Source organism: Mesoplodon bidens (assembly GCF_964165515.1).
Source record: "Mesoplodon bidens genome assembly, chromosome: 2".
Taxonomy (NCBI): domain Eukaryota; kingdom Metazoa; phylum Chordata; class Mammalia; order Artiodactyla; family Ziphiidae; genus Mesoplodon; species Mesoplodon bidens.
Window position 1 is genome coordinate 30666715 of NC_138177.1, and position 22898 is coordinate 30689612.

The 22898-nt window shown below is 48.4% G+C and overlaps 2 protein-coding genes across 3 annotated transcripts in view; one reads left to right on the forward strand and one right to left on the reverse strand.

Annotated features, from left to right (window-relative positions):
- The window catches only part of LOC308629489 (uncharacterized protein C1orf105), a gene marked incomplete at its 5' end in the record, with an annotated part of 32159 nt that overhangs the window by 5550 nt on the left and 3711 nt on the right, over nt 1-22898 (forward strand). The window contains 4 exon segments of the mRNA XM_081257415.1: nt 7371-7438; nt 10463-10553; nt 19301-19360; nt 19364-19403. Of these exon segments, the coding sequence (XP_081113541.1) occupies nt 7371-7438; nt 10463-10553; nt 19301-19360; nt 19364-19403 (259 nt within the window).
- Nucleotides 3443-6117, reverse strand: PIGC (phosphatidylinositol glycan anchor biosynthesis class C). 2 transcript variants are annotated; one of them, XM_081224204.1, is made up of 2 exons: nt 6005-6117; nt 3443-4848 (listed from the first exon to the last, which is right to left on the reverse strand). In XM_081224204.1, the coding sequence occupies exon 2, from the start codon at nt 4628-4630 to the stop codon at nt 3737-3739; it is 894 nt and encodes a 297-aa protein (XP_081080330.1). In that variant the 5' UTR covers nt 4631-4848; nt 6005-6117; the 3' UTR covers nt 3443-3736. The 2 variants fall into 2 exon arrangements, with proteins under 2 accessions (XP_081080330.1, XP_081080331.1); XM_081224205.1 differs by lacking the exon at nt 6005-6117 and adding an exon at nt 5638-5974.

The following is a 22898-nucleotide window of genomic DNA, read 5'->3' on the forward strand; positions in this document are numbered from 1 at the left end:
ACTGATGCCCTCTGCTGGCTTGTTTTTGTTTTTCTTGACCTTGAGCCTTTGGCTTAAAGATGTAAATGATGGCTCCATATGCTTCCTTGAACATGCTCAATGTGATTCTCACATCCATAATTTAAGCCAGCTGGCCAAAAGCACACTCAAAAGTTTATAGTACTGACACAGCATACAGGCATAACCCTGACACCGATTTGATTGCCACACAGAACCACTGTGGTGTGGTGACACTCAGATCCCTGCACCGCATTCTAGCCGCATGCCAGTCATGCATCACGCCAAAAAATCAAGCACACTTGCTGCCTCGTGGCTCTACCTGTCCTTCATCCTTCCATCTCAACTACAATCCCTGGCACCATTTTGGAAAGATGGGCAAAACTGCCTTCCCATTCCTCCCTCCTTGCTCTCAATTGCCACCACCACCCTCCAGCCTTCCTTATAGCTTAGGGTGACAAGAAACAGAGCTGGGAGGAAGGGGTACATCTTCTTATACAGACAAGTATTTGACAAGTTGGGATTTTAGTTCCAAAGCTACCCTAACCCTCTCCCCTTCCCTGCCCTCCCCCACCTGCCCACATACACACACCATAGTACTCTCTGGAAAGTTAGATCATTAATATCCTATTTGCAGTGTGGTTTAAATTTAAAAGACTGACTGGATTACTATACTTAAGTGATAGGAAACTTTCCCAAGAACTGTCACATTAGGTCATACCAATTGTTAAGTAGGCCTGCATCCCTATGCCAGCAGCAACCCAGACAAGCATGCCATAAGTGAGCCTCATCATTCTTCAGGTAGCAACACCTAAAGGCTTGGGATTTCTTAACATTTATTTATTTGTTTGTTTGGCTGTGCTGGGTCTTAGTTGCGGCATGCAGGCTTCTCTCTAGTTGTGGCACGTGGACTCTAAAGCACGCAGGCTTAGTTGCCCCTCAGCATGTGGGATCTTAGTTCCAAGGCCAGGGATCGAACTCACATCCCCTGCATTGGAAGGCAGATTCTTAACCACTGGACCACCAGGGAAGTCCCTTAACACTTTCTTACAAGACAGTTATGGCTTTTTTATGTGTGTTTTTTCCCAAAACTTTTTGGAACCCATTTATATCCCTGGCTTGTAAAACTCCTTAGACTTATATGCAGACAGTGTATAAAATTATTTTTTCATTTGTCTTAAATTTGCTCTGTTCAAATTTCAAAGGGTGTCTCCTCCTATAAGTCATGATTTGGTAGGCAAATAACATCCACTTTCACCCTTAATAGTTTTATAGAAATGACTGTATCTCTTTCGAGGCTTCCTTCCAGGCTGTGGTGTTCTATTCTCTAATTCGTTTTCATAGGCCAGCTTCCTTTCCCTCTGATTCCTACCATTTTGGTTATTTCAGTTATCCTTCTGTGATCTACTTCCACTATAGCCTGGTTGTGAGGCAACCAATTCTGTACAAAGAATTCCAAACACAAAAGCACTGGATTCTGTTCTCAGTAACCTTCTAGATAATGCCCAGAATTCTGAACCAATGTCCTTCAGATACTACACATGGAACACCTTAGCTTGGGTGTACCATCTCAGGTACCTCGAACTTAACATGCTTCATTCTTTTCTTATCTACTTTACTTCCAAACCTGTTCTCACATCTGTTTTCTCATGGTATACTTACTAGAAAGAATCCACTCAAGGCAGAAGCCTCCCCCCACCCCGCCAGTTCTCTTCCCCTTCCATTGTCCAACATGAATTTACCAAGTTCTGAAAATCTCTAATCAGAACCGACACCTCCTTGGTACAGTCACCACCCTTAGTCTAGACCCTCATTTTTCACTATTACCACAAGAGCTTCCCATGCTCAGCCTCTGTAGTTCAGCCTGAATCCTGCTACCAGAATTTTATAAACACACACACACACAAGTGTGTTTGGTGGGAGCCCTATATCCCTTTTCAAAAGCTCCTTAATTTGCCATTGACTCCAGGATCCAGGAATTCAAGGTATTCACCACGCTCAGACCTCAGCCTCTCACTGCAGCCTGTCCATTCTGCACTCCCCTCTCCTGCCAGGATGAGTCAGGCCCTGTGCACCTGGACATACACACTGTTCACTCCGGTTGGAATATTGTTCTCCCCACAGTCACCTCTTTTCTCTTTGAACTGCATCTGCTGCCCCACCCTGCACCCTCACATCCAGCCCGTAACACCCCATCCCCTGCCACCTCCACGGGGAACTTCTACAACCATCAGACTGCAGAGGATCAGGCCTCGGGTAACTCCAAATACTATTGTGTGGAAGAGCTGAACATGACAGCACAGGCACATTCATTCATCCCACTGAGGAAGTATTTTTTTTTTTTTTAAACCCACATTTGTTTATTTATTTATTTTTGGCTATGTTGGGTCTTCGTTTCTGTGCGAGGGCTTTCTCTAGTTGTGGCAAGCGGGGGCCACTCTTCATCACGGTTCGTGGGCCTCTCACTATCGAGGCCTCTCTTGTTGCTGGAGCACAGGCTCCAGATGCGCAGGCTCAGTAGCTGTGGCTCACAGGCCCAGTTGTTCCGTGGCATGTGGGATCTTCCCAGACCAGGGCTCGAACCCGTGTCCCCTGCATTAGCAGGCAGATTCTTAACCACTGCGCCACCAGGGAAGCCCCGAGGAAGTATTTTTGAAAGTGATTCAAATGTGGGCAACTGTCTGCTCACCAACGTGGATGCAGTTGCTATGTGAGTTCCCTAAAGTTGATCATCGGAAATCCATTCAAATAAGGAAGGTGTATTAAAACATTAAAAAGCAAAAGCTATTTTATACAACTCTTTACTATATTCAACCACTAAGCCCTGGCCCTATTTCTGATGTGGACTAAATAATAATTATAAGCCAATTCTGGTCAGTCAAGGCATGCAGAGTAGTGGTTACCCTCTTTGGACAGGGCATGCTCTCCCCATAGTTCTAGCTGCCATTAGTCCCACAAAGCATGCCAGTTTCACCTGCTCGTATTGCTGACCTGGCTCCTAAAGGTCTCTGCCACCTTGGCCCCCAAACCATCTTTTACTTGCTTGAATCCCACCTGACCTCTAAGACTAAGCTCAAGTGCCATCTCCTCTAATAAGTATTTCCTCATTACTCCAGCTAATTTGACCTCCAGCCTCTTTGAATTCCCCCAACATTTTGCTTGTGTATTATGACACATCATACGCCCCTTGTAGCTAGTTGCATCTATGCTTCATTAAGAACTAAGTGGAAACTGTAAGTCAAGGTTAAGTGACCAATTCTGTGATCTCAGGCCACAAAACTGGACACAGCATCCAGGGTTCTAGGATTTGAGCTGTAGATAATAAGAGCCTACATTTAGTTCACTGAAAAAGGTAAAAGTGACTTTATATGCACACACATACTCTTATTCTCTCTTCATGTCCCTTCTATCTGCCTTCTGCTCACAGAAAAATAAGACAATTTGATGGATGTATTGTTACTTTTTTAATAAATAGAAACCACATCACTTCATTTGTTACAGAGAATAATAATGAGAGACAATAATTCAAGAGGGCCCCAGAAGCTTTTTCATCGACAAAGTAACAGAAAGGAGAAGCACCTTCACTGCCCAAGCCTATGGGTAATTTTTTTCTCTTGATCTCTGATCTCCCACCCACATCATTATGCCACTTCCAGAATGGAACTCTGCCTTCAAATCTCCTACTAGTTGGAAGGCTGGTCTATCAGCTTGTCTCAGTAACGGAATGGAGGTCCCTAACTCAGCTGAGGAACCTTGACAAGTCTTCTTTGATTTCAGCCTCATCCCAAGGCCCATGAATGTTTTCTTTAAAAAGCTGCAGGCGAATGAGGTAGAAAGGGCAGAGACATGAGATGGAAACCAGCAGAAGGGCAAAGAGTATGGCTCCCACAGCACTAATGGACAGCAGGCCTCCCAAGGCTGAAAATGCAAAAAGCAGTGTGACTCCCACATAGCTGTGGGGAGTGCATGCCTTCAGTTTCTTCTGTAACATGGGCCATAGGGCAAAAATCTGGATGGCAAATGTCACCATGACGAAGGCATGTAGGGACCGGGGCAGGCGTGAGGCAAGGCAGACAGAAGCAAAGATGGCCATGTTCAAGGACAGTGTGCTGGATACAATGGCAGCATTGGCACCATAGTCAAAGAAGATGAGGTGGCCTAACAGCATGAAGACTGACATGGCATAGATGGTGTCAGTGCTGATGGACTCTGTCAGAGTCTTCAGCACGGGCGAAAAGCCATACGTGAAAGTTATGAAGACTAGGGCACTCTTCAAGTCAGCCCACCGGGTCCGCCCACTCTTCTTCCGTCCTTCACCTCCATCAATGAGATCAAACAAAACATAGCCAATCAGTGAAGAAGCCAGGCAGGTCCCAAAAAGCCAATGGGGAGCCAGAAGACCCTCATCCATATACCACCAGATAACCACAAAAACACAGACACTGCACAGCTGCTGTATCACCACACTGGACTCAAATACCACAGCCCAATATTGGTATTTCCGGGTATAGATGTTCTTCCGGAGCTCTTCCAGGAACCTCTGATCCACGTAGTTATCAGGAAAAGGCTGTCGCTCATACAAGACCTTCTGCCACCTGGCCTCTTTGGTGTTAGTTACAGGCTGGGCACACATTATCCTTTCGCTCAAACTCAGGCCAGTTCAATCTCCCTTGCAGAAGTCCATGTGGTTCTTGATCTTTATAAAGTTTTGAAATAAAACCTCTCTGGAAATTCCATGCTGAGCTGTGGTTGATATTGTACCGACCTTCCCTTGCTTTCAAAGGCAGCAACCCAGGCTAGGCCTACAGTAGATGAGTTTGTTCTCTGAGGCAGGACAATACAGCCAAGTTCCTAGAAAAAGAGAGACTATGAATCTATGAAAGTTGTGAAAGGTCAAGGGTAGGACTGAGTTAAAATCAAACCAACGTATTGCTTTATTAGAAGTTTATTAGCAGTCTGAACAGAATACACATGGTGGCCATCTTATAATTATGGATATTAAAATTTCATTACAGATTTTACATTATAATCCCTTGTCAGCTATCACTTATGGAGTGCTCACTATGTGCTAAGAGTGTTACGTAGCTTCTTTCATTTAATCTCCACAACCTTGCAAATTAGTATCAACCACACTGTAACTAGTAAAAAAGCTGAGATTCAAAGTGCTTAGGTAACTTTAGCCCAAGTTAACAGTGGTAAATAGTGGATCCAGATTCCAATGAAAATTCTGCCCCAAAGCCTGTGCCTCTAAACCAGTTCTTAACTCAGGAGTTCACATATCCTTGAGGTCTATAGATGGGCTTCAGACCGTTCAAAAACCCTATCAATGCATATTTGTAGTTGTAATTTATGCAAATTTCTAGAATTAGGTTCCAAGCTTTTATTGGGCTCTCAAAGGCATCTGTTACTTAAAATAAAAACAAAAATGTTACTGGTCTAAAGACAAAAGTAAACCTCACAATACAGAAAGATATGAGCTTTATGGTTTATTTAACCAAAACCAAGGACTCAAGATTCTTAATCCCTTAACTGAGCTTAACATCCTTTAAAGAGCTATCATCCCACTTATTAACGGCGAAACTCGGGAGGATCAAAGATAATGATACCCTTTTCACAATGGGAAAACTATGAGTCAAATACCAAGGTCATCCAGCAAGTCTGCGAGGAAAATTCTTATTGTCCGACCTAATTTCTTCCATGGAGAGCACGATAGGTTTTGCATCACAAGCCAGACACCCTGAGAGCCCCCCTCACTGCAGCAGGGACCCCAGCCCGGGGATCTCACGGCTGCCGCGGGGGCTGGAGGGTCAGAGGCGCCGAAAAGGGCCACGCCCGCCCGCAGGGCGGGGGAGGGGTGAGGAGGGGGTGGGGCGGGGTAGAGCGTCCCCGCGGGCGCCCTACTCCCCCTCCCGGGCAATGCCCGCCCGCCGCCGCCCCTCACCCAGCCTCGGGCCTGCGGGGGATGGCGGAGGAAGCCCGGAGACACCGACTCCCACACGGAACCCACCTGCCCGCGAGTTCGTAGGGGTGCGCGGCCGGGAAAGAGCAGCCGCCCGCCTCCTTCCCCATCCGGGGCGCCGAGGTCGTGTCGGCGGCCGAGCACTTCCGGAGCCGCCACAACCTCCGCGGTTAGAGCGCCCTTCCTCGGCCTTCGCGGCCGCGAGGTCGCTGCTGCCCCCTCCTGGCCGCTCAGAGGAACTCCCGGCTCCTATCCCGGAAAGAACGCTCTGAGCCAGGAAAGCCGATGCTCAACGGGGAGACTGGGACGTGGCGTCCGAAGGGCAAGGGAGGGAGGCTGGGCTGGGAGAAGAAAGATTATAACGGCTACTTTGATGGAGCTCCTATTATAAACTCAGGCCCTCAGCTAGGGACTTCCCACGCATCCGTGCATCCACTGGACACATATTCACTAAATATCTACAGGTATCAAGCACTGTTTTTTGTTTTTTGCGGTACGCGGGCCTCTCATTGCTGTGGCCTCTCCCGCTGCGGAGCACAGGCTCCGGACGCGCAGGCTCAGCGGCCATGGTTCACGGGCCCAGCCGCGGAGGGACGCGCAGGCTCAGCGGCCATGGTTCACGGGCCCAGCCGCTCCGCTACATGCGGGACCCTCCCGGACCGGGGCACGAACCCGTGTCCCCTGCATCGGCAGGCGGACCCCCAACCACTGCGCCACCAGGGAAGCCCTCAAGCACTGTTTTAGGTGCTAGTGATACAGCAGTGAACAGAACAGACAAAAATCCCTCCCCTCATGAAGGTTTCTGTCTTGTGCATTGACCTGTAAAGTGATGATATCGTCCTCCTTTCATGGAAGGCAAAACATAAGCTCAGAGAGGTTGTGATTTTTCCAAGGCCACACAGTTGGGAAGTGGATTAACCAAGATTAATATCCAATTGTCTATAGCTTCAAAGTGCAGTTCTTTCCTCTGCCTCCTAGAAGGGATGAGGGTGGAGGGCCCCATGACTGAAAACAGCCAGACACTTTGAATAGGTGGCCTCTAATGTTCAGCTGAGGTCATGGAAATACAAGCAGATGCATGAACAGATGGGAGTAATGAAGAAGCAAAGGGATATAGTAGAATACAAGATGTAGTGGACACAAAAGTCAGAAAACCTAAATCCACTCACGAGCTGTGTGACTCAGCAAATCACACTGTCTACGCTTTGATTTCTTCATCTGTAAAATGGAGATAACACTATTTCCTCTTGGCTACTTAATGGGAGAGTCAGCAGGGTCAAATATGAAACATACAAATGCTGTGTAAAGTGTCGGCTGCTGTGTAGCTGCTATTAGCTTACTTTGATCATCCTAATGACGGAAATAGCCAAGTGCAATAAACCCTGCAAAATGATCTCTTTCCATTTCCTTCCAGGTTTCTGTTCCAAGATTTGACAAGATTCCGTGGTTTAGTGAGCCATTAGTGCTCAGCCTCCCGAAAAGGTAATAGCTCAGCCACTGAGGGCGAAGGTTTCAAGCAAGGTCTCATGGAAGATGATTTCTTAAGGGTTAGGGGCAATCATCTGAGGGGCACAGCTGATCAGTTGAGAGACATTAGTCAAGTGCTCAAAACCCAGAAAGCGCCAGGGTTTCTAAGACAAAAGTGAGCCCTGAGAATTGGCCTGGCTGGAGGAGATAAGACCCGAATTAACCTCCCTCTGTACCACCACCACTTAACAGTGCAAGAGAATTTTGCCCATGGACACTGCCTTTCAAAAGACTTCTGTCCTCTTCATCATCTTTTCTCCCTGCTTTAGCTTGAAGTTTTAAAATTTTAACCATCAAAAGTCTAGAACCATAAATTCCTGTCTTTACAGAGTAGCAACTTGCTATGTTTAAACTTTGAGACAATCTCCTCCAATCTCACCAGTCCTGCCCTTTCAAACCAACTGCTATGGAACACGTTTCTGTTTTTCAAAATTGGGGAAATTCACGTGTAGGGAGCTGCCACTTGAAATAACTGGGATTCCTCATTCCTGCCCCCTTTTTGATCCCCAGGTGTAGTGATATACCCCAAGGGGGGATGAAAGGAAGGGTGAGTGTGAAAGCTAGAAAGATGATGCTCTCTGAAAACAGTCTTTCCTCCTGTTGGTAACTGTCACGTACCCTCCTGCCCATGGATAAATGACTCTCTATGAGGGATATCCCCTCCACGTCCCCACTTCAATAACATGTACCTTTGCTTTGTCTGCTGCAGTTTAAAACATCACATTCTCAGGAAGCAGCTAAACAATTTTGTGTATTTTCAGAGCACCTATGAAATGTTTGTTGTTCGATTCTGGGTTTTTCTTTTCTTCCATAACTTTGAATATATCTAAACTCTAGCTAATGTCTTAGTATAAAGCAGGCAATCAGAGACTGAATAAACCCAAAGGCTTGTTTACTAAATAAAAACACAGGTACCATAGTTCTTATTAAGAGTTGTTAGCAGTTCAAGGATCACCATGAGTAATGACAATTTAGCACCTTTTAATTGGAGGCAGGGTACAAACTCACATAACATGAATAGAGCTGGCCAAAGGGAACTGTAGTGAAGGGGAGATCACCTCCCTTCAGGACTGGGACTGCCTGCAGGTATGTGACCCCAGTGGCCAGATCTGCTGGGTTTTCCAACAATAGCAGAAATCTGGATTTTCATGTGAAATGGCTCGTGTCTGACATCGAAATAGGGTAACATCCCACTATCCCATCCCCCCCCAGCCCTTTAGACTTGCCTCTGCAGCCAGGAGCAAAGCATGCCTATGCGTGGCTCTCTCACCCCCAGCTCCCTTTTTCCTTGATTGTACAAACCTCTGGTAGGAGGTGGGGAGGGGACTCAGGGTGGGGGGGCTTGAAAAAGGCAGGCCCAGAGCACAACTGATCACCCTCAGAACTTGCTCGCTTTCATAGCCAGGCCCCCGAGTGTCAGAGGGGACGGCCAGCTGAGAAGGGAAAGAGTAGTTTTTCCTGCAGCCAGACATGCTTGAGCTAGTTGCAAGGAGAACTTACCTCACATGGTCTGCTGAAGCTCTACTCATGTCTGTAGTGGGAGGATTTGGGCAGCCATCTCAACTCTTGTTGAGAGACATAGCGCTTATCTACCTCGCAAGAATTCTAAGACGACTGGACAGCACCTGTGAGGTGCCCTGAGCTTTCAGAAGGACAAGATAGGAATGGAAAGTCTTTTGGAAGGATGCTTTAAGTATCAACAGTTCCTAAGGATTGGAAACTCTTCATGTGGCCAAAGCTCTGAGTTCCAAGCTGTTTATTTTCGGCAAAACCCTTTTTTGAGAACTTGGTTAGAAAGTTCTGAATGTGCTTTAAGTATTACCTAGCTTTGGACAAGCAATTCCAACACAGAACAGTCTGAAAAAGAGAAAGGAACATTTAGCGAAATGTGCTCAGAGCACCCCTAATTGTGAGCTCTGGAAACACACCTACAGGCTTGGAGGAGGTGAAACCTGGGTCTGAAGAGCACTGCCTACAGACCACTTCCTTCCAGGAGGTCTCTCTCAGGTTGGCCTGACTGTGCTGAGCCACACCCATTATCAGTCTCAAAAGCCCTCAGGTCACACCAGGTCCTGTTTGTTTGAGATTATTGTACGCTGAAGCAGTTCCAAAGTGGCCTCTGGTCTCTCCTGGTCAGCATTTGGGTGTCAAGTCCAAGGCCAGCTGTTCACATATCAAAGACAAAGGCAGTGAAGTCAGACCTAGGTCAGACCTGCCTCCCCGCTCTCCCAGGCCCCAGGAAAATGGTGGGAGAAATAAAACAATAAATGCCTCATGAACACCAAACTCCCTGCGCATGCCTTTGTTATAAATGAACAAAGGACAATGAAATCTTTCCTCATAAGAGAGGAGAGGTGTTGTTGGCAGAACTACCAGCGTTCCGAGTGAGTTTCCATTTCTAGGGAGGCCAGGGCAGGCACAGGGCTGTACACACAGGCTGTTTACAATGCTCAGGTCCCCTGCACACCCTGGCTCCTTACGCTGTAATAAAATGCACCACAGCAGCCAGCAGGGCCGGTCACCCTGGGAAGAGAACTGATGTTATCTCTGCAGCATCTCTGCCTCACCTTCTGCCTGGAAAGAAGGAATGTTCCAGAGGAAAAGTGTAGTTGGAAGGAGATGTTTCATGGGAGGAAATGGATGGATTGTTTCAGGTTGCAGGGACAGAAACTGAGAAAGCAAGGCAGGCAGGAGAGGACTGCTTTTGTTAAATATCCATCTGCTTTTCTGAACAATTATTTTCTTGCCTTATTTGCACACTGTCTGTGACGATCTAGAACTGGCATTGGTTAGTTGAAAACCAAAGGGACAGAGAAGCCAGAATGACTAAAGAGGGAAAATCTTGTGGCAGCTCCAAAATGACCTGGGCCCTCCAGGATCAGAGTGGGGTGTCCCTAGGGTCCTCTCTGAAACAGCCAAGAGCCTGGTGCTTCAAACCAGGGACTACAGTTCTAACTTGCTCTTGCTTTGATTCCTCAGGTATCCCCATTCCTCTGCCACTTTTCTGGTTTCATCCAAGAAGGATATGAATTTGCCAATTTTGTTCCAAGTTCCAGATGTCTTATCTAAGGTACTCACTTTTTTTTTTTTTAATTGAAAAGAAAGCTGGGACTTTCCTGGTGGTCCAGTGGTTGGGAATCTGCCTTCCAATGCAGGGGATGTGGGTTCGAGCCCTGGTCGGGGAACTAAGATCCCACATGCCGCTGCAGGCAACTAAGCCCGTGCGCTGCAACTACTGAGCTCGCACTCTGGAGCCCACGCACCACGACGAAGACCCACTGCAGCCAAAATAAAATTTTAAAAAAAGGAAAAAAACACCATAGCTAGCTCTAGAATGACAGAAAATTTGGGTACAAAGCCATTTCCTATCTCCTTAACACAGCCCTGAGTCTGGATCATTGTCAGTGTTTAACTGAGATTTATTGAAAGACGTGAATGAACCCCTCTCCTGCACCCTGTCTTGAGTGTCTTAGGGCTCTGTCCACTAGAACTAAGAATCAGGTTAGAATCATCAAAAAGGGAACCCCCAAAAATTCATATTGAGGGATCTTCCCTGAGACCTTCAGAGACTGCTTCTAGCCTGTGTCCAGAACGAACCCTTTTCTGCAGTCTCTAACCCCCTACCCCACCCACCATGAACCCCTCTGTCTCCCACCTACAACCCCCTAAACCCATGGAATTTCGCGTTAAGAGCTCGTGATCTCCCCTTCACCTCGCGGAAACCTGCCGCGTGACACTCCGGGACGCTGCGCTCCAGGGGGCGCGGCGGGGTACCCACATCAGGGGTGCTTGTGCAGCGAGCATCTGCCCCAGGTGGAGGCAGACAGAGGACTCTCGGGGATGAGAGCAGTTTCTCCACCCGAAAGATCACAAGTCACACAGCCAGGGCCACTGAAGGCAGCGCGCGAAGCGGCGTTCCGAGAGCACCCGGCGCATTGCCCACTCGCAGCCAGAGCCAAGTGTGAGCCGCGGTGGGGACGAGCCCCCGTGTCAGGGGATAAACGCTTACAGAGCCCTCGTGTCGCTTGGCTGAACGCAGATACAGAATAAGTCAGATGCCACCCACACAAATGAGTGGGCGGACGGCCAGGTACGCAACCGCGGAATGAGAGAGAGGGGCAAAGTACTGGCGAGAGGAGGTGGGAGGAAAGGTCACCGGCGGGCTCGGGGAGGGGCGAGCGGAGATGGGGCGAGGGAATGATTCAAGCGGAAGCGGCATCTGCACTGGATCTGGAAGATATTCTTTCCACAAGCGGAGGAACAGCCGGGGGAGCAGAGGCAGGGAGACTGAGCGTGCGGGCAGAACATCAAGGAATCAGGCCGGCGGGAGCCCTGGCTGAAGTGGGAGGGACCTAAGGAGGGGGTGGACCCAGCCCGGGCACAGAGAGAACGTGCGAACGTTCCCGGGTTACAAGGACAGAAGTGGCGGGGTCAGGGCTGTGCTTGAGAGTCAAGCACGAATCCCCCTAACACCCTAGACTGCACGGGCAAGTAGGTAAGAAATGCACGGAGGGGCCTGGGCGGAGACGGGGCTGACCCCCCCTGTTGCTGCAGAGCCAGCAAGAAGCCTTCTAGTCACTCGTCTCTGAACTTCTTACTGAGACAGGCTCTCCCTGCTACCGAGCGCCTCCTCGTCCGGGTCTGTTCTGGGTCTCAGTACACCGTGCCATCCTGGGCACTAAGATTCTGAGGCCGGAGAGGAAAGCGTCTCTAATGAGCGGGTCGAGCGAGGGGCACCCCTTTCAACAGAACTTAGAATTTCACGGCTGCAATACTCACATGCGGCCACTAGATGGCAGCCAAGAGCAACAGCTTCCGCGGCCTGGCCAGCAGGCTGGGCCCGCGGGGAATGGTCTCTAGGCGGACCCAGGAGGTCGCAAGTCCATCGCTCCTGCTGGGACAGGAGACTCCGGTACCTCATGAACCCCTAACCCTCACCATCACCCTGTCGGGGGCTGACCCTCCACCAGAGAGAGAGAGAGTCGCTCTTACTGATTGGAAGGGCTGACAGGCGTAGGGGAGACAAAAGTTTACTGTACCTTTAACGGCTTAGGGTTTGGGGCTGGGCCTGAGAATTAAATTGACAGAGTAACAGGAGAAAAGCATGTAAGTTTATTTACTAGAAGTTTTATGTGACACAGCACCCTTTATAAGGAAATGAAGACCCCAAGTGGCAAAACCTGAATGTTTTTATAGTAGGTTAAAAACAGAGGGGCAATTGTGGAAAAGTAACTAAACTGTGGGGAGGCTAAGGAGGATGAGGATTACTTTGAAAAGGTCCTGTTTGTACAGAATTCTCTTGGCTTCAACTTCTTGTCCTTGAAGATAAGAATGCTGCTTTCCTCCTGGTATTAGGACATCTCCCATTTGGGGTTTTTTCTCCTGATTTTCGGAAGAAAAGGAGGAGGGTCAGAGCACCCTTCTTGCACCTGCTGTTTTTTCCAAGTGTCTCAGCTCAAAATGATGCTGAGGCCAAAGTGGCAGATTTGGGGGAGGCATATTCTGCCACCCTTCATAGGGACCTGGGATCCCTGTTCCGTTGGGGCACCTGGCAGCTACCTCACGTCAGATCCCTGCCTGCCACACAGGCCTCCTCAAATCTGAATCCAGCCCCCAGAGTTGGCTGCGAGCATGATGCCTGCATGTGTGCGCTGCTCCTTTCTAGAGAGAAACTGTGCTGTACCTTGTGGGAGTGGAATGCACTATCTCTTATCTCTTTCTACTCCTCCAAATCAGGGACCTGTCAGGGAGCTGTGGTAGCCCCGCAGCCAACTAGAGGTCCTGGCCCCAGGACACAGGTGCAAAGGTCCGGCCACCTGGCTGCCTTCCTCCTCACCATCACAGGTCAAAAGGCAGAACTTTGAACATGCACATTCCAAATGGCCTTTCTGTCCTGCCCAGGAGCACTCCCAGGGCAGGGGCGAGTCTCTGTGTGGTTGGAGCACGGTGCCTTAGTGAACAGCCAGAGAGACAGAGAAGAAACAGAGGCTCAGAGACAGAAAGACAGGGAGACGGAGACAAACAGCAAGACAGCAGAAGCCAGAGACACATAGAGAGGTCAGGGGACAACAGACACCAAAAAGGAAACAGAAGAGGAGAGTCCGAGCTACCAAAGAAGAAAAACAGAAAATGCAGACAGAGAAATGAGGCCTAAACACTTCCCCATTTAAACACCTGTGGAGCAGCTTCTTTACTAGGCGGGGCTTTCACCTGCCTTTTCCAGGCCTTGACTCAGGACTCCTCCGGATGCCGTGAAAGAAGAAAGCGAACCATGATAATTGGGTAGTTGAGGTCAGGAGCTGACTTAAGGCTCGCGGACAGACAGAGCCGACGTGGGGCTGATCAGGGAACTGCAGTGGGAGCCCCTGGACCCTCTTTGCCTGCTTGCAGGGTTGGCTGTGACCAATTCTTTGAGGAGAATAAAGTGCCCCCCACTCCCTCCATTCCTGCCCCCAGCCCCGGCTACTCTCCTTGATTGGCTTTGTTGTTCCAGTCTTAACGAGTCAGGGGAAAGAGGAGAGCATTGCTTTATGTTTATGTTGCTTTTGGCAGACCTGTGACAAAAAGCCCTGGGTGACAACACTGTGCAGTGGAGATGTGGCTGGGAACACATAGAGGAGGTGACTTCCAGTTTTCTCACCACTGAGAACTCTATTATTTTTCTCTCATTGACTCTCAGTTTTTGAAAATTCATGACCACCAGGGAAACATCCTCACATACTCCCCAGCCCTTCTGTTGATGAAACACATACAACAAGTAAAACGTTTAAAGGGAAGTACTGATGAATAACACTGACCTGAAATAATGATCTAAGTGTAAATAATGATATAAATAATGAAATAAAAGCCAAGTTTAACAAGTCTGGATGGTAAGTACATGGCTGTCGATCATTTCGTGTATGTTTGAAATTTTTCCTAGTGAACAGTAAGAGTTTTGTTTTGTTTTGTTTTTGCGGTGCGCGGGCCTCTCACTGTTGTGGCCTCTCCCGTTGCGGAGCACAGGCTTCGGACGCGCAGGCTCAGCGGCCATGGCTCACGGGCCCAGCCGCTCCGCGGCATGTGGGATCCTCCCGGACTGGGGCACGAACCTGTGTCCCCTGCATCGGCAGGTGGACTCTCAACCACTGCGCCACCAGGAAAGCCCAGTAAGAGTATTTTTAAAACTATGTTCAGCTTTGTTCTTTAATTGAGATGCTTGGTATTGTCAGAGAGCAGGAAAAAGTGTAATTATGATAGGGTTTTTTTTTGTTTGAATATTGAAAATAGTTCTCTGACCACTACTTTTTGGATCCTAAGGGATACAGGAATCATTATGTCCTGATATGGACCCTAAGAGTCCACTCTCTTCCTGAGAAAAGGTAGTCTTTCTTTGACCCTTTATCCAAAGAACTTTCTGGCTGACGGAAACTAAATGTATGTGCTACTGGACAAATCTCTTAACCTTTCTGGGCCAGTTTCCTCACTGTGTTCAATGAAAGAGTTGAAGTAGGTGATTGATGAGGTGCCTCCCAGTTAAGGCAGGAGAGGGAAGGAGGAAAGGAACAGAGGCGCTGGGCGAGATCAGAGGCAGACTTGTTGGTGCCCCTCGACTCATGCTTGCGATGGCTATTTTTAAAATTGCCACCTGGTGCTTACATTTTTCAGTTTTTGTTATGTGGACAGGTGTGTGTGTGAGAGAGAGAGACAGAGACAGAGGCGAGGAAGAGGGAGGGAGAGGGAGAGGGAGAGGGAGAAACAATTCTGTTTCTTTCCCAAAGATTCAAGGAGGCCAAGGACTTGGGCCACGAGCCGGAGCTTAGGCACCTGAGCAGACACTGAGCTCAGATATGAAGGTGTTTCCAGGTGTGAAGTGTGAAGAACAGGCTTCGGCTTCTGGGGCCCAGCTGAGCTCTGCGTCATGCCTTGGCCTGGCTCTCCTGTCACACTGCCATCTGCTCTCCTGGGGACAGCTGCTCGGGAAACGAGAACCCCATGAACATTTCCGAGCCTCCTTTCTTGGTGGCTCTGACTGTACAGATGATACAGCTGGGGGGCCTGTGCTCAGAGCCATCGGCCAGTTCACTCTCCATTCCTGCTAGCGTGCTGAGCGGGCCCGAGGGAAACCAGGAGGGAGAAGGACGTGCTGCGGACGGAAAAGGCATTGGTTTCGGGGCTGAGGAAGGAAGCTGAGGCCCAGGGAGAACACAGAATCCCAAACTCTGCGTCGGCTGCTTTCTAGACCGGTCAGGCGGGATTGCCCATCACGGCTGCCTAACAGACACATTGCACAGACAGCCCCAGGGCCCTTGCCCACCTCTCCAAGTGAGGAGGGATGCAGTGGCTCTTCTCAGGGATGAGGCTTTGGCTGACAGCGAGTCTCAGGTGGAGTCACTGCCACTTTCCTGGCAGAGGTGACTGAAGCCACACATCAAAGACTTTTTCTTCTCTACATAGGCAGCGTGGGCAGGCTTAGAGTTGGCCTCTGGCCTATTGGCTGCAGAAACCAGCAGCACCAGGGGAATGGGAGGCCCAGGGCGTTTCTGTGACTGACCACAGCCAAGTCTCTCAGCGCCAGGTCTGGAGCCGAGCAATTTGCTTCCAGCCTCTGCGTTTCCTAAGAATTTGGTACAGATGAATTTGTTGTACACAAATGTCCTGTAATGTTTCCCTGAGGACAGTGCTGTTATAATAGTGATCTTCACACATGTGTGTCTTGTAGGGATTTATGGACATACATGTATGCTGGTCATGTCTCTGTTTATACCTGATAGCTTAAAACGCTTACACTGATTTATTCATTCAGCCAACATGTGTTGAGTGTCTACTGTGTGCCGATTCCGAGACGGGTTCTAGATTCCTGTCCTATTTCAGGTCAGTGGTGTTCATCAGTACTTCCCTTGGAAACTTGTACTTGTCGTTATACATGTTTGATCAACATAAACAGGAGAAGGACTTAGGAGTACGCAGGGTAGTTCCTGTGGTGATCACGAGCCTTCAAAACTTGAGTCAAGCAGAAAGAAATAATAAAAAGAGTTCTCGGTGGTGAGAAAATTGGAAGTCAGCCTCTTATACATCCAAAGACGTGTGAGATACGTTCTTGCTCTTAAAGAGCTCTCAGCCTGGCGGAGGAAACAAACACATTAAAAAAATAATAATAACAGTACAAATTGCAACAAGAGTTATACCAAATCTGTGATGGAACCCGAGAGGCAGGCACCCAGGTAAGGGGGTCAGGAGAAAGATTTTCTGAGGAAGAAACATCTAAGCTATATCATAAAGGGTAAGGAGTTAACAAGGCCAGATAGAGCAATATATATGGCACTTTTTCCCTCAGATTCCAAAGGATGACAGTCATCATGGTGGGGGACTCTGGAGTCACAGGCTCAGCTGTCATTCACCTAGCAAGCTCCTGCCGTGCTCCATGCGTGTTTGTTGCTTGGTTTGCCACAAACCCCGTGATTCCAGTCCCTGTGGGGTCTGGTGTATTCTTATGCAGAAACCAGAAGTCCGGAAAAGGTGGCAGAATCAACTGCAGGAAAGACAAGCATCCGCTTCTAACTCAACTAAAACCAAACCTGCCTGAGAACCCTCCCACCCCACCTCCAGCATCCAGGCCTTCCTCATCCTTTCAGACCAAGCAAAGATGCCGCTTCCAGAAGCCCTTCCTGATTCCTCACGTTGGAGGCAGTTGCTCTCTTTGCTGAAGGCCCAGAAGCATCCTCGCTTCTTCAGTGGTACCTGGTGCATCCAGCCTTGAATCGCAGTTTCAGACCAGTGTGTTAGTCTCAGAACTGAAAGATGTGAGGGACAGAGGGAAAAGCCTGGGCCCCAGGAGGTCCCACACCCCGAGTACAGGGAAGATAAGGTATGAGGTTGAATTGGCCCAGAAGAGTTAAAGGAGTCAGCCCCAGGGGGTGGGAATGGGGGCTTGATGGGCTTGATGGTGGGCGGGGTGGGGTGGGGGTCTTCTCCAGCCTCCCTCCTCCCTCCTCTCTCCTCCCACAGACAACTGGCCGTTCCAGGCTGTCCTCACTTACCTGAAGGGGGTTGGCCAGGTCTTTCTTCCATGTTGTTGCACAGTGTTCCTAGGTTGGAATGCCGCCCCCCTCCTTGCTCACCACCTCCATCACCTACCTGAGCACCGCCTGTTCTTTCAACCTTCCTCAGACCCTTTCCGTGACACCCCACTCCCACCAGATGAGCTCAGCGCCTCCCTTCCGCTCCCCTGTGGCCTCAGTATATTTCTGCCCTTCCACACCAGCACACCTCTTGGTACCCAGGCTGCTGGGTGGTGAGCAGCTTGCAGTCAGAAGCTGTGTCTTCTTTACCTTGGTGTCCCCAGTATGTAGCGAATGGACAAATACATAAGTCTGCATTCTTCCCTGGTCTTCCTTTGGGCCAGAAACCTTCTTATTCATCTTTGTGACTCCATCACAGCGCCCTCTACGTGGTGGCCTCACAATGAAGGTTTGTTGCTGAATGATAAATCCAGCCGTTCCCACCCATGCTTTCCCGTGCCAGCCCACAGTGTGGGGATACTGAGTTGATTCTTTGAAAATGGCCTGTAAATATGAAATGTATTTTAAATATTTGTCAAAAGAATCCAACGTGGTACATCGTTTAGAGTCCTCAGTCCTCAATAATGCCGCACCCAAGCGCCATGTGTCTCTGATGAGACAATCCAGCAAAAGTCACCTTATGAGCACAGCCCAGGCACTCACTCCCCACGCTGCCCAGGTATATTCCTCCTTTCCAGTTGCACACACCTCGCAGGGCAGCGCAGGAGCAGATCAGGGCACGGGCGTGCACACCTGCAGTGCTAGGTCACCAACTCGACCTCAAGAAAGAGGAGCCTTCAGTTCCTAGTGACTCTCTGCTTGTCCCTGTGGCCCTCCTCTCCCCTGAATTCTATGCTTCCTGAGAACCTATCTCATGACTCTGGTGTCAGTGTGAATGGGGAAGGGTAAGAGAATCCCCAGACGGAGCGTTAACCTCAAGCTGCCATGTGCTCCCTAACCAAGCTTTCATCAGTCATGCAAACGAGAAGCCTGTGTTTCAGGTGGAAATGCCCCGAAGCCCACTCTTCCACCCTTTGGCAGATGTGGAGTCAGAAAGGAAGCAGGGGTTCCAGTGAGCAGAAGGGGTGCCCCACTCTCCCTGCACTGGTGGTTTCTTTGCCTCCCTCCTCTAGGGGAGGGAGGGGGCTCAGGACCCACACACCAGCTCCTGTGCTGCCTAGGGCTCGATTGGCGGCTCCGGGGAATTGCAGGAGGGCCACGTGGTGCTGGGCAGTGCAGGCTTGAGAGCTGATGTCAGGCCAAAGTGAAGGCGTGAGAAAAGAGGGTAGGATTTCAGAGGGACCAGAGAAGGGAGGTTTGCAGAAGTCTCCTATTCATTTTTCTCAGGCCGTCAGAGGTCTTCAGCTAGTCCAGATGGTGGAACTTTTGTATGAAAGGTAGGAAGCGTGTTACCCACGAGAGAGCGCAGCCCCTCAGACTGTGTGCTCGTGTTGGAAAGAGGGACCTAGCTGGATTTCAGCCCCTGGCCCCACCCCCGCTGCTAGCTGTCTTATTCCTGTTCCACTGTACGCAGGGGCCCGAGGTCACCATTTAGTCTGTGGCTCAACCCCTCCTGCCTAAACCCTCTCTGAATTTACCAGCCACAGACAAGCCTGGGTTTCATATCCACCGGGACGGGGCTGAGACCAAAGTGCCCATCTCTGTTTCATGGAAGAAATAACGGTTACTTCTCTCACCCCTCCACCCCTTGCCCACTTCTTTGCTGCCCCAGATTCCCCACCATTTCCTCACCTCTCTCTGTCTCTCTCTCTCCGCACAGGCCGGGAGGAATCCGAGAGACCCCACGCTGATCAGAAACAAGCAGCTGTGCTCCACGTGTTGAGAACTGAAAACGGTAGTCGAGGAGGATGGCAGACCTGGGCGTGAGCCTCCCCGGGGCACAGCGCTACCCCTTCCCCACCAAAGCCCAGCAGAGAGACCGTGATGGGGCCTTGCAGGAAGGGCTGCGGATGAGCAGCTGCTGGTCCTGGGACCACCGTCTCCTGACACGATATGGTAAATCTCCCCATTTGCAACAAACCAAATGATAAATGAACCAAGGCAGCTTGGGCCAGAGGGGAAGAGACGAGATGAGCCACGCCGCTTTGGGCTCGTCAGGTAACTGCACCTTACAGAGGTGCCGGGGGCTATGGAGCCTCTTCTCCCCGTTACCATGTCTCCAACACAACACTCTAGCATCACAACCATGAAACAAACAGCTTCATCTTGGGGTTTGTCGTAAATTCAGCCACGACCGCGGTGGCGGTGGAGCTGGGGAGAGATTCTCTGGTTCTTCCTGGCTATAGGGGTTGTTTGTAACTGGTGGGGGGGGATGGTGGGTGGGGGGAGTTTTAGGAAAAGAAAAGCTATCAGAGGGATGTGGGCGCCACGAGGACGTAGCTCTGCCATCAGAGCTGCTGAAGAAAGAGGCATGTTTTGGGGGGTGCTGTACATGTTGGAACTAAGACTTGGGTCAGTTTAGGGGGTAGGGTTAGGGGCCTTCAGAGCGAGCACCAGGCTGGGTGGAAGGTTAATTTAGCTAAACCGTTAGGTTAGGGTTTGGGAAGGGTCTCTCCGATTCTAAAAGCCTGGGATTCTCCTTTGACTCAGGGAGGAAGGTGGGGCTAGATGTGCAGAAAGAGGAAGGACAAGGAGTAGAAGACAAACAGGAGACACGAGAGGCTCCTTTGGTGAGTTCATGGCAAAACTGCTTCCAACCAGCAAGCACTTCTCTGGGTTGTCATGTGGGATTTGGAAAGTTAACTGAAGCTGCCAGCAAAGGTATACCTGGATGTTCCCATCTCTGTTCATGTTCTGCATAATTAGGATCACGGTGTTCAATATTAGAACTGACTGGGATCTGAGAAGCTGCGATTGGCATTTCTCCTGGTCTCATTCCTGGAATCACTATGTCCACATTTAGAATGCCCTGACCCCAGGCCTGAGCGCGCCCTGGCCAGCTGGCTCACTTGGGACCTTGACAACTGTTCTCTTTCTCAAGACCTCTTTTCTGACCTTTGCTCTTGCCCAAACCTGCCCCAAGTGGAAGCACACACTGTGGTTTTACCATTCCTGCAGATGCCCAAAGGAAGGGCCTCAGACACAAAAGTGCCCAAGGGCCCTTCCCTACCATTGTCGGAACCGGGGCTCACAGACCCTGGTGGGAAATGATAGAAAATGAGCGTGAAATACCCTTGTCTCACTCTGTGCAGTAACAGCTCCCCTTCCTTCTGGGGCGGGGACTGGGGAGGGGAGGGGCTGTCTGTCTGCTGTTGTCACTGAGACCCCTCCATTCTCTGCAGGGGGTTGAGAGGAGATACTGGGAAAGTATAAAAAGCCTCCTAAAAATAGAAGGGACTTCCTCAACTTGACACAGGGTGTCTACAAAAAACCCACAGCTAACAACGGACTTAGTGAGGAAAGACTGGATATTTTCCCCTAAGATCAGGGACAAGACCGGGACGTGTGCTCTTGCCACTGCTGTTCACCATTGTACTGTACGTTCTAGTCAGGACAGTTAAGGCAAGAAAAAGAAATTAAAGGTATCCTGATTAGAAAGGAAAACATAAAACTGTATTTGCAGATGATGTGATTTTATATATAGAAAGTCCTAAGGGATCCATAAAAAATCTACTAGAGCTAATAAATGAGTACGGCAGAGTCACAAGACACAAGATCAATATACAGAAAATAATTTTATTCCTAGATATTCACAGTAGACAATCCAAAACTGAAATTAAGAAAACAATTCCATTTATAAAAGCATCAAAAATTAAAATACTTAGGAATAAATTTAACAAGAGAAAGGAGAAAGCAGAAAATGATTTATTAATGACTCATATTAAATACGACTTGAGTTTGCTAAGGCAGTACGTTATTTCTTTAAATTAGAATGCAGTTTGGGGCATTGTTCTACATGGGACTTTCTTCCACTGGTGCAACCAAGAACTATGATAATCCCAGATGATCCGAAACTACCCTTTAGCAACTATCCATAGCAAATACTATGAGTCATAGGTAAATCAACGATTTAAATTAGGACACAGCTTTGTATCTGGTTATATCGGTTGTGGATTGAGAAATACAATAAGTAAAATGCTTAGGGAATGCTTTAGGGATGAGCTTCTTGAGTGGTTTCATTTTCTGGTTATAGTACATAGTTAGACAAAAAACATTGTTTTTAACCTCTTTGCCTGAAGAGCTATGGAAACTACTGTAGAAACTATAATCTTCCTTTCTACCTTCATAAGAATAGTACAAGGCATAGGATAGGAGATATCGTCGATAACTTAGGCAGAACTAAATACAAATTCTCCATGTGGATGACATATCTAATTCATAAAGTATGGGAGATTGCACATAAATTTTCTTGAGTCTAAGACAGCCTCTGCTACTTTATATTGACTAAAATTACTGTTATCAGTTTGTTGTCATTTGCTGCTTTCTTATCAAGATCAAGTATATCAAAAATAAAATCCAGTCAAAGTTGGATTAGTTGGATTTCAGGGTTTTTTCTGCATTTAACTACTGGACCGGGAAGAAGAACTAAGTTTTCACTTTATTAAAAAACTCAAAACGTGGAGTCACCCCGGATAAGGCACCAAGATAGGTGGACTTGCCTTGCAGTAGATGGTTGAAATGTAAACATACAGTCACCCTTCCATATGACTAAACAAAAAAGTTATATGTGATCTAATGGCAATCTTTAATTTGTTTCCTCTACAGAGAGCAGTAACGTGGGAAAATAAATAGGTCTTTTTGTAACCTTAGATGACAGCAGGAGTTGTTATATTTCCCTGTATGAGCTCAGAGCCATTTGTACAAATTAAAATATAGACTCAGATGCACCAAAACCATGTCCTGGCCCAAACAGACAGGGCCGTGGAAGAAATGTGTATTTGAGCAGTACAGACTCCAGCACTAGTGACATTTACTGCCCCCAACTCTGTACTTTTTAAGTGCTCTTATATTGGATCACAATAAAAGTCATTCTAAAAAATATTCCTTACAGACTTTAAATGGAAAACTGGAATTTCTGAGCCAAAGGTACTCTTCTATGAAAGAGACTTTTGAAATGTTTTGTTCCAATTTATTTATCTTGCAAGTTTGGTACTTTAAAGAAAGTCTCAAATCCTGAGTCATTAATTGTGTGTGTTTTTTTTAAAACAAACTCTTATTCCTTTAAAGCTAAGACCGAAGTTTGAACCAATCCTAAAATCATGTCAATTCCAGACAGAAGTATATCATTAGATTGGTCTTTTTTTTTTTTTTTTTTTTTTGGTGTAGTGAAGGACAACATCCTACTTCTGTTTGAGATTTACCTAGTGTGACTCTAAAGTCAGGTCCTCGTTCTGTTTGTAGCTCATAAAATCTGTCCT

Coding starts and splice junctions, on each gene's coding strand:
- PIGC (XM_081224204.1), bottom strand. CDS start 4,630: ATGTGTGCCCAGCCTGTAACTAACACCAAAGAGGCCAGGTGGCAGAAG.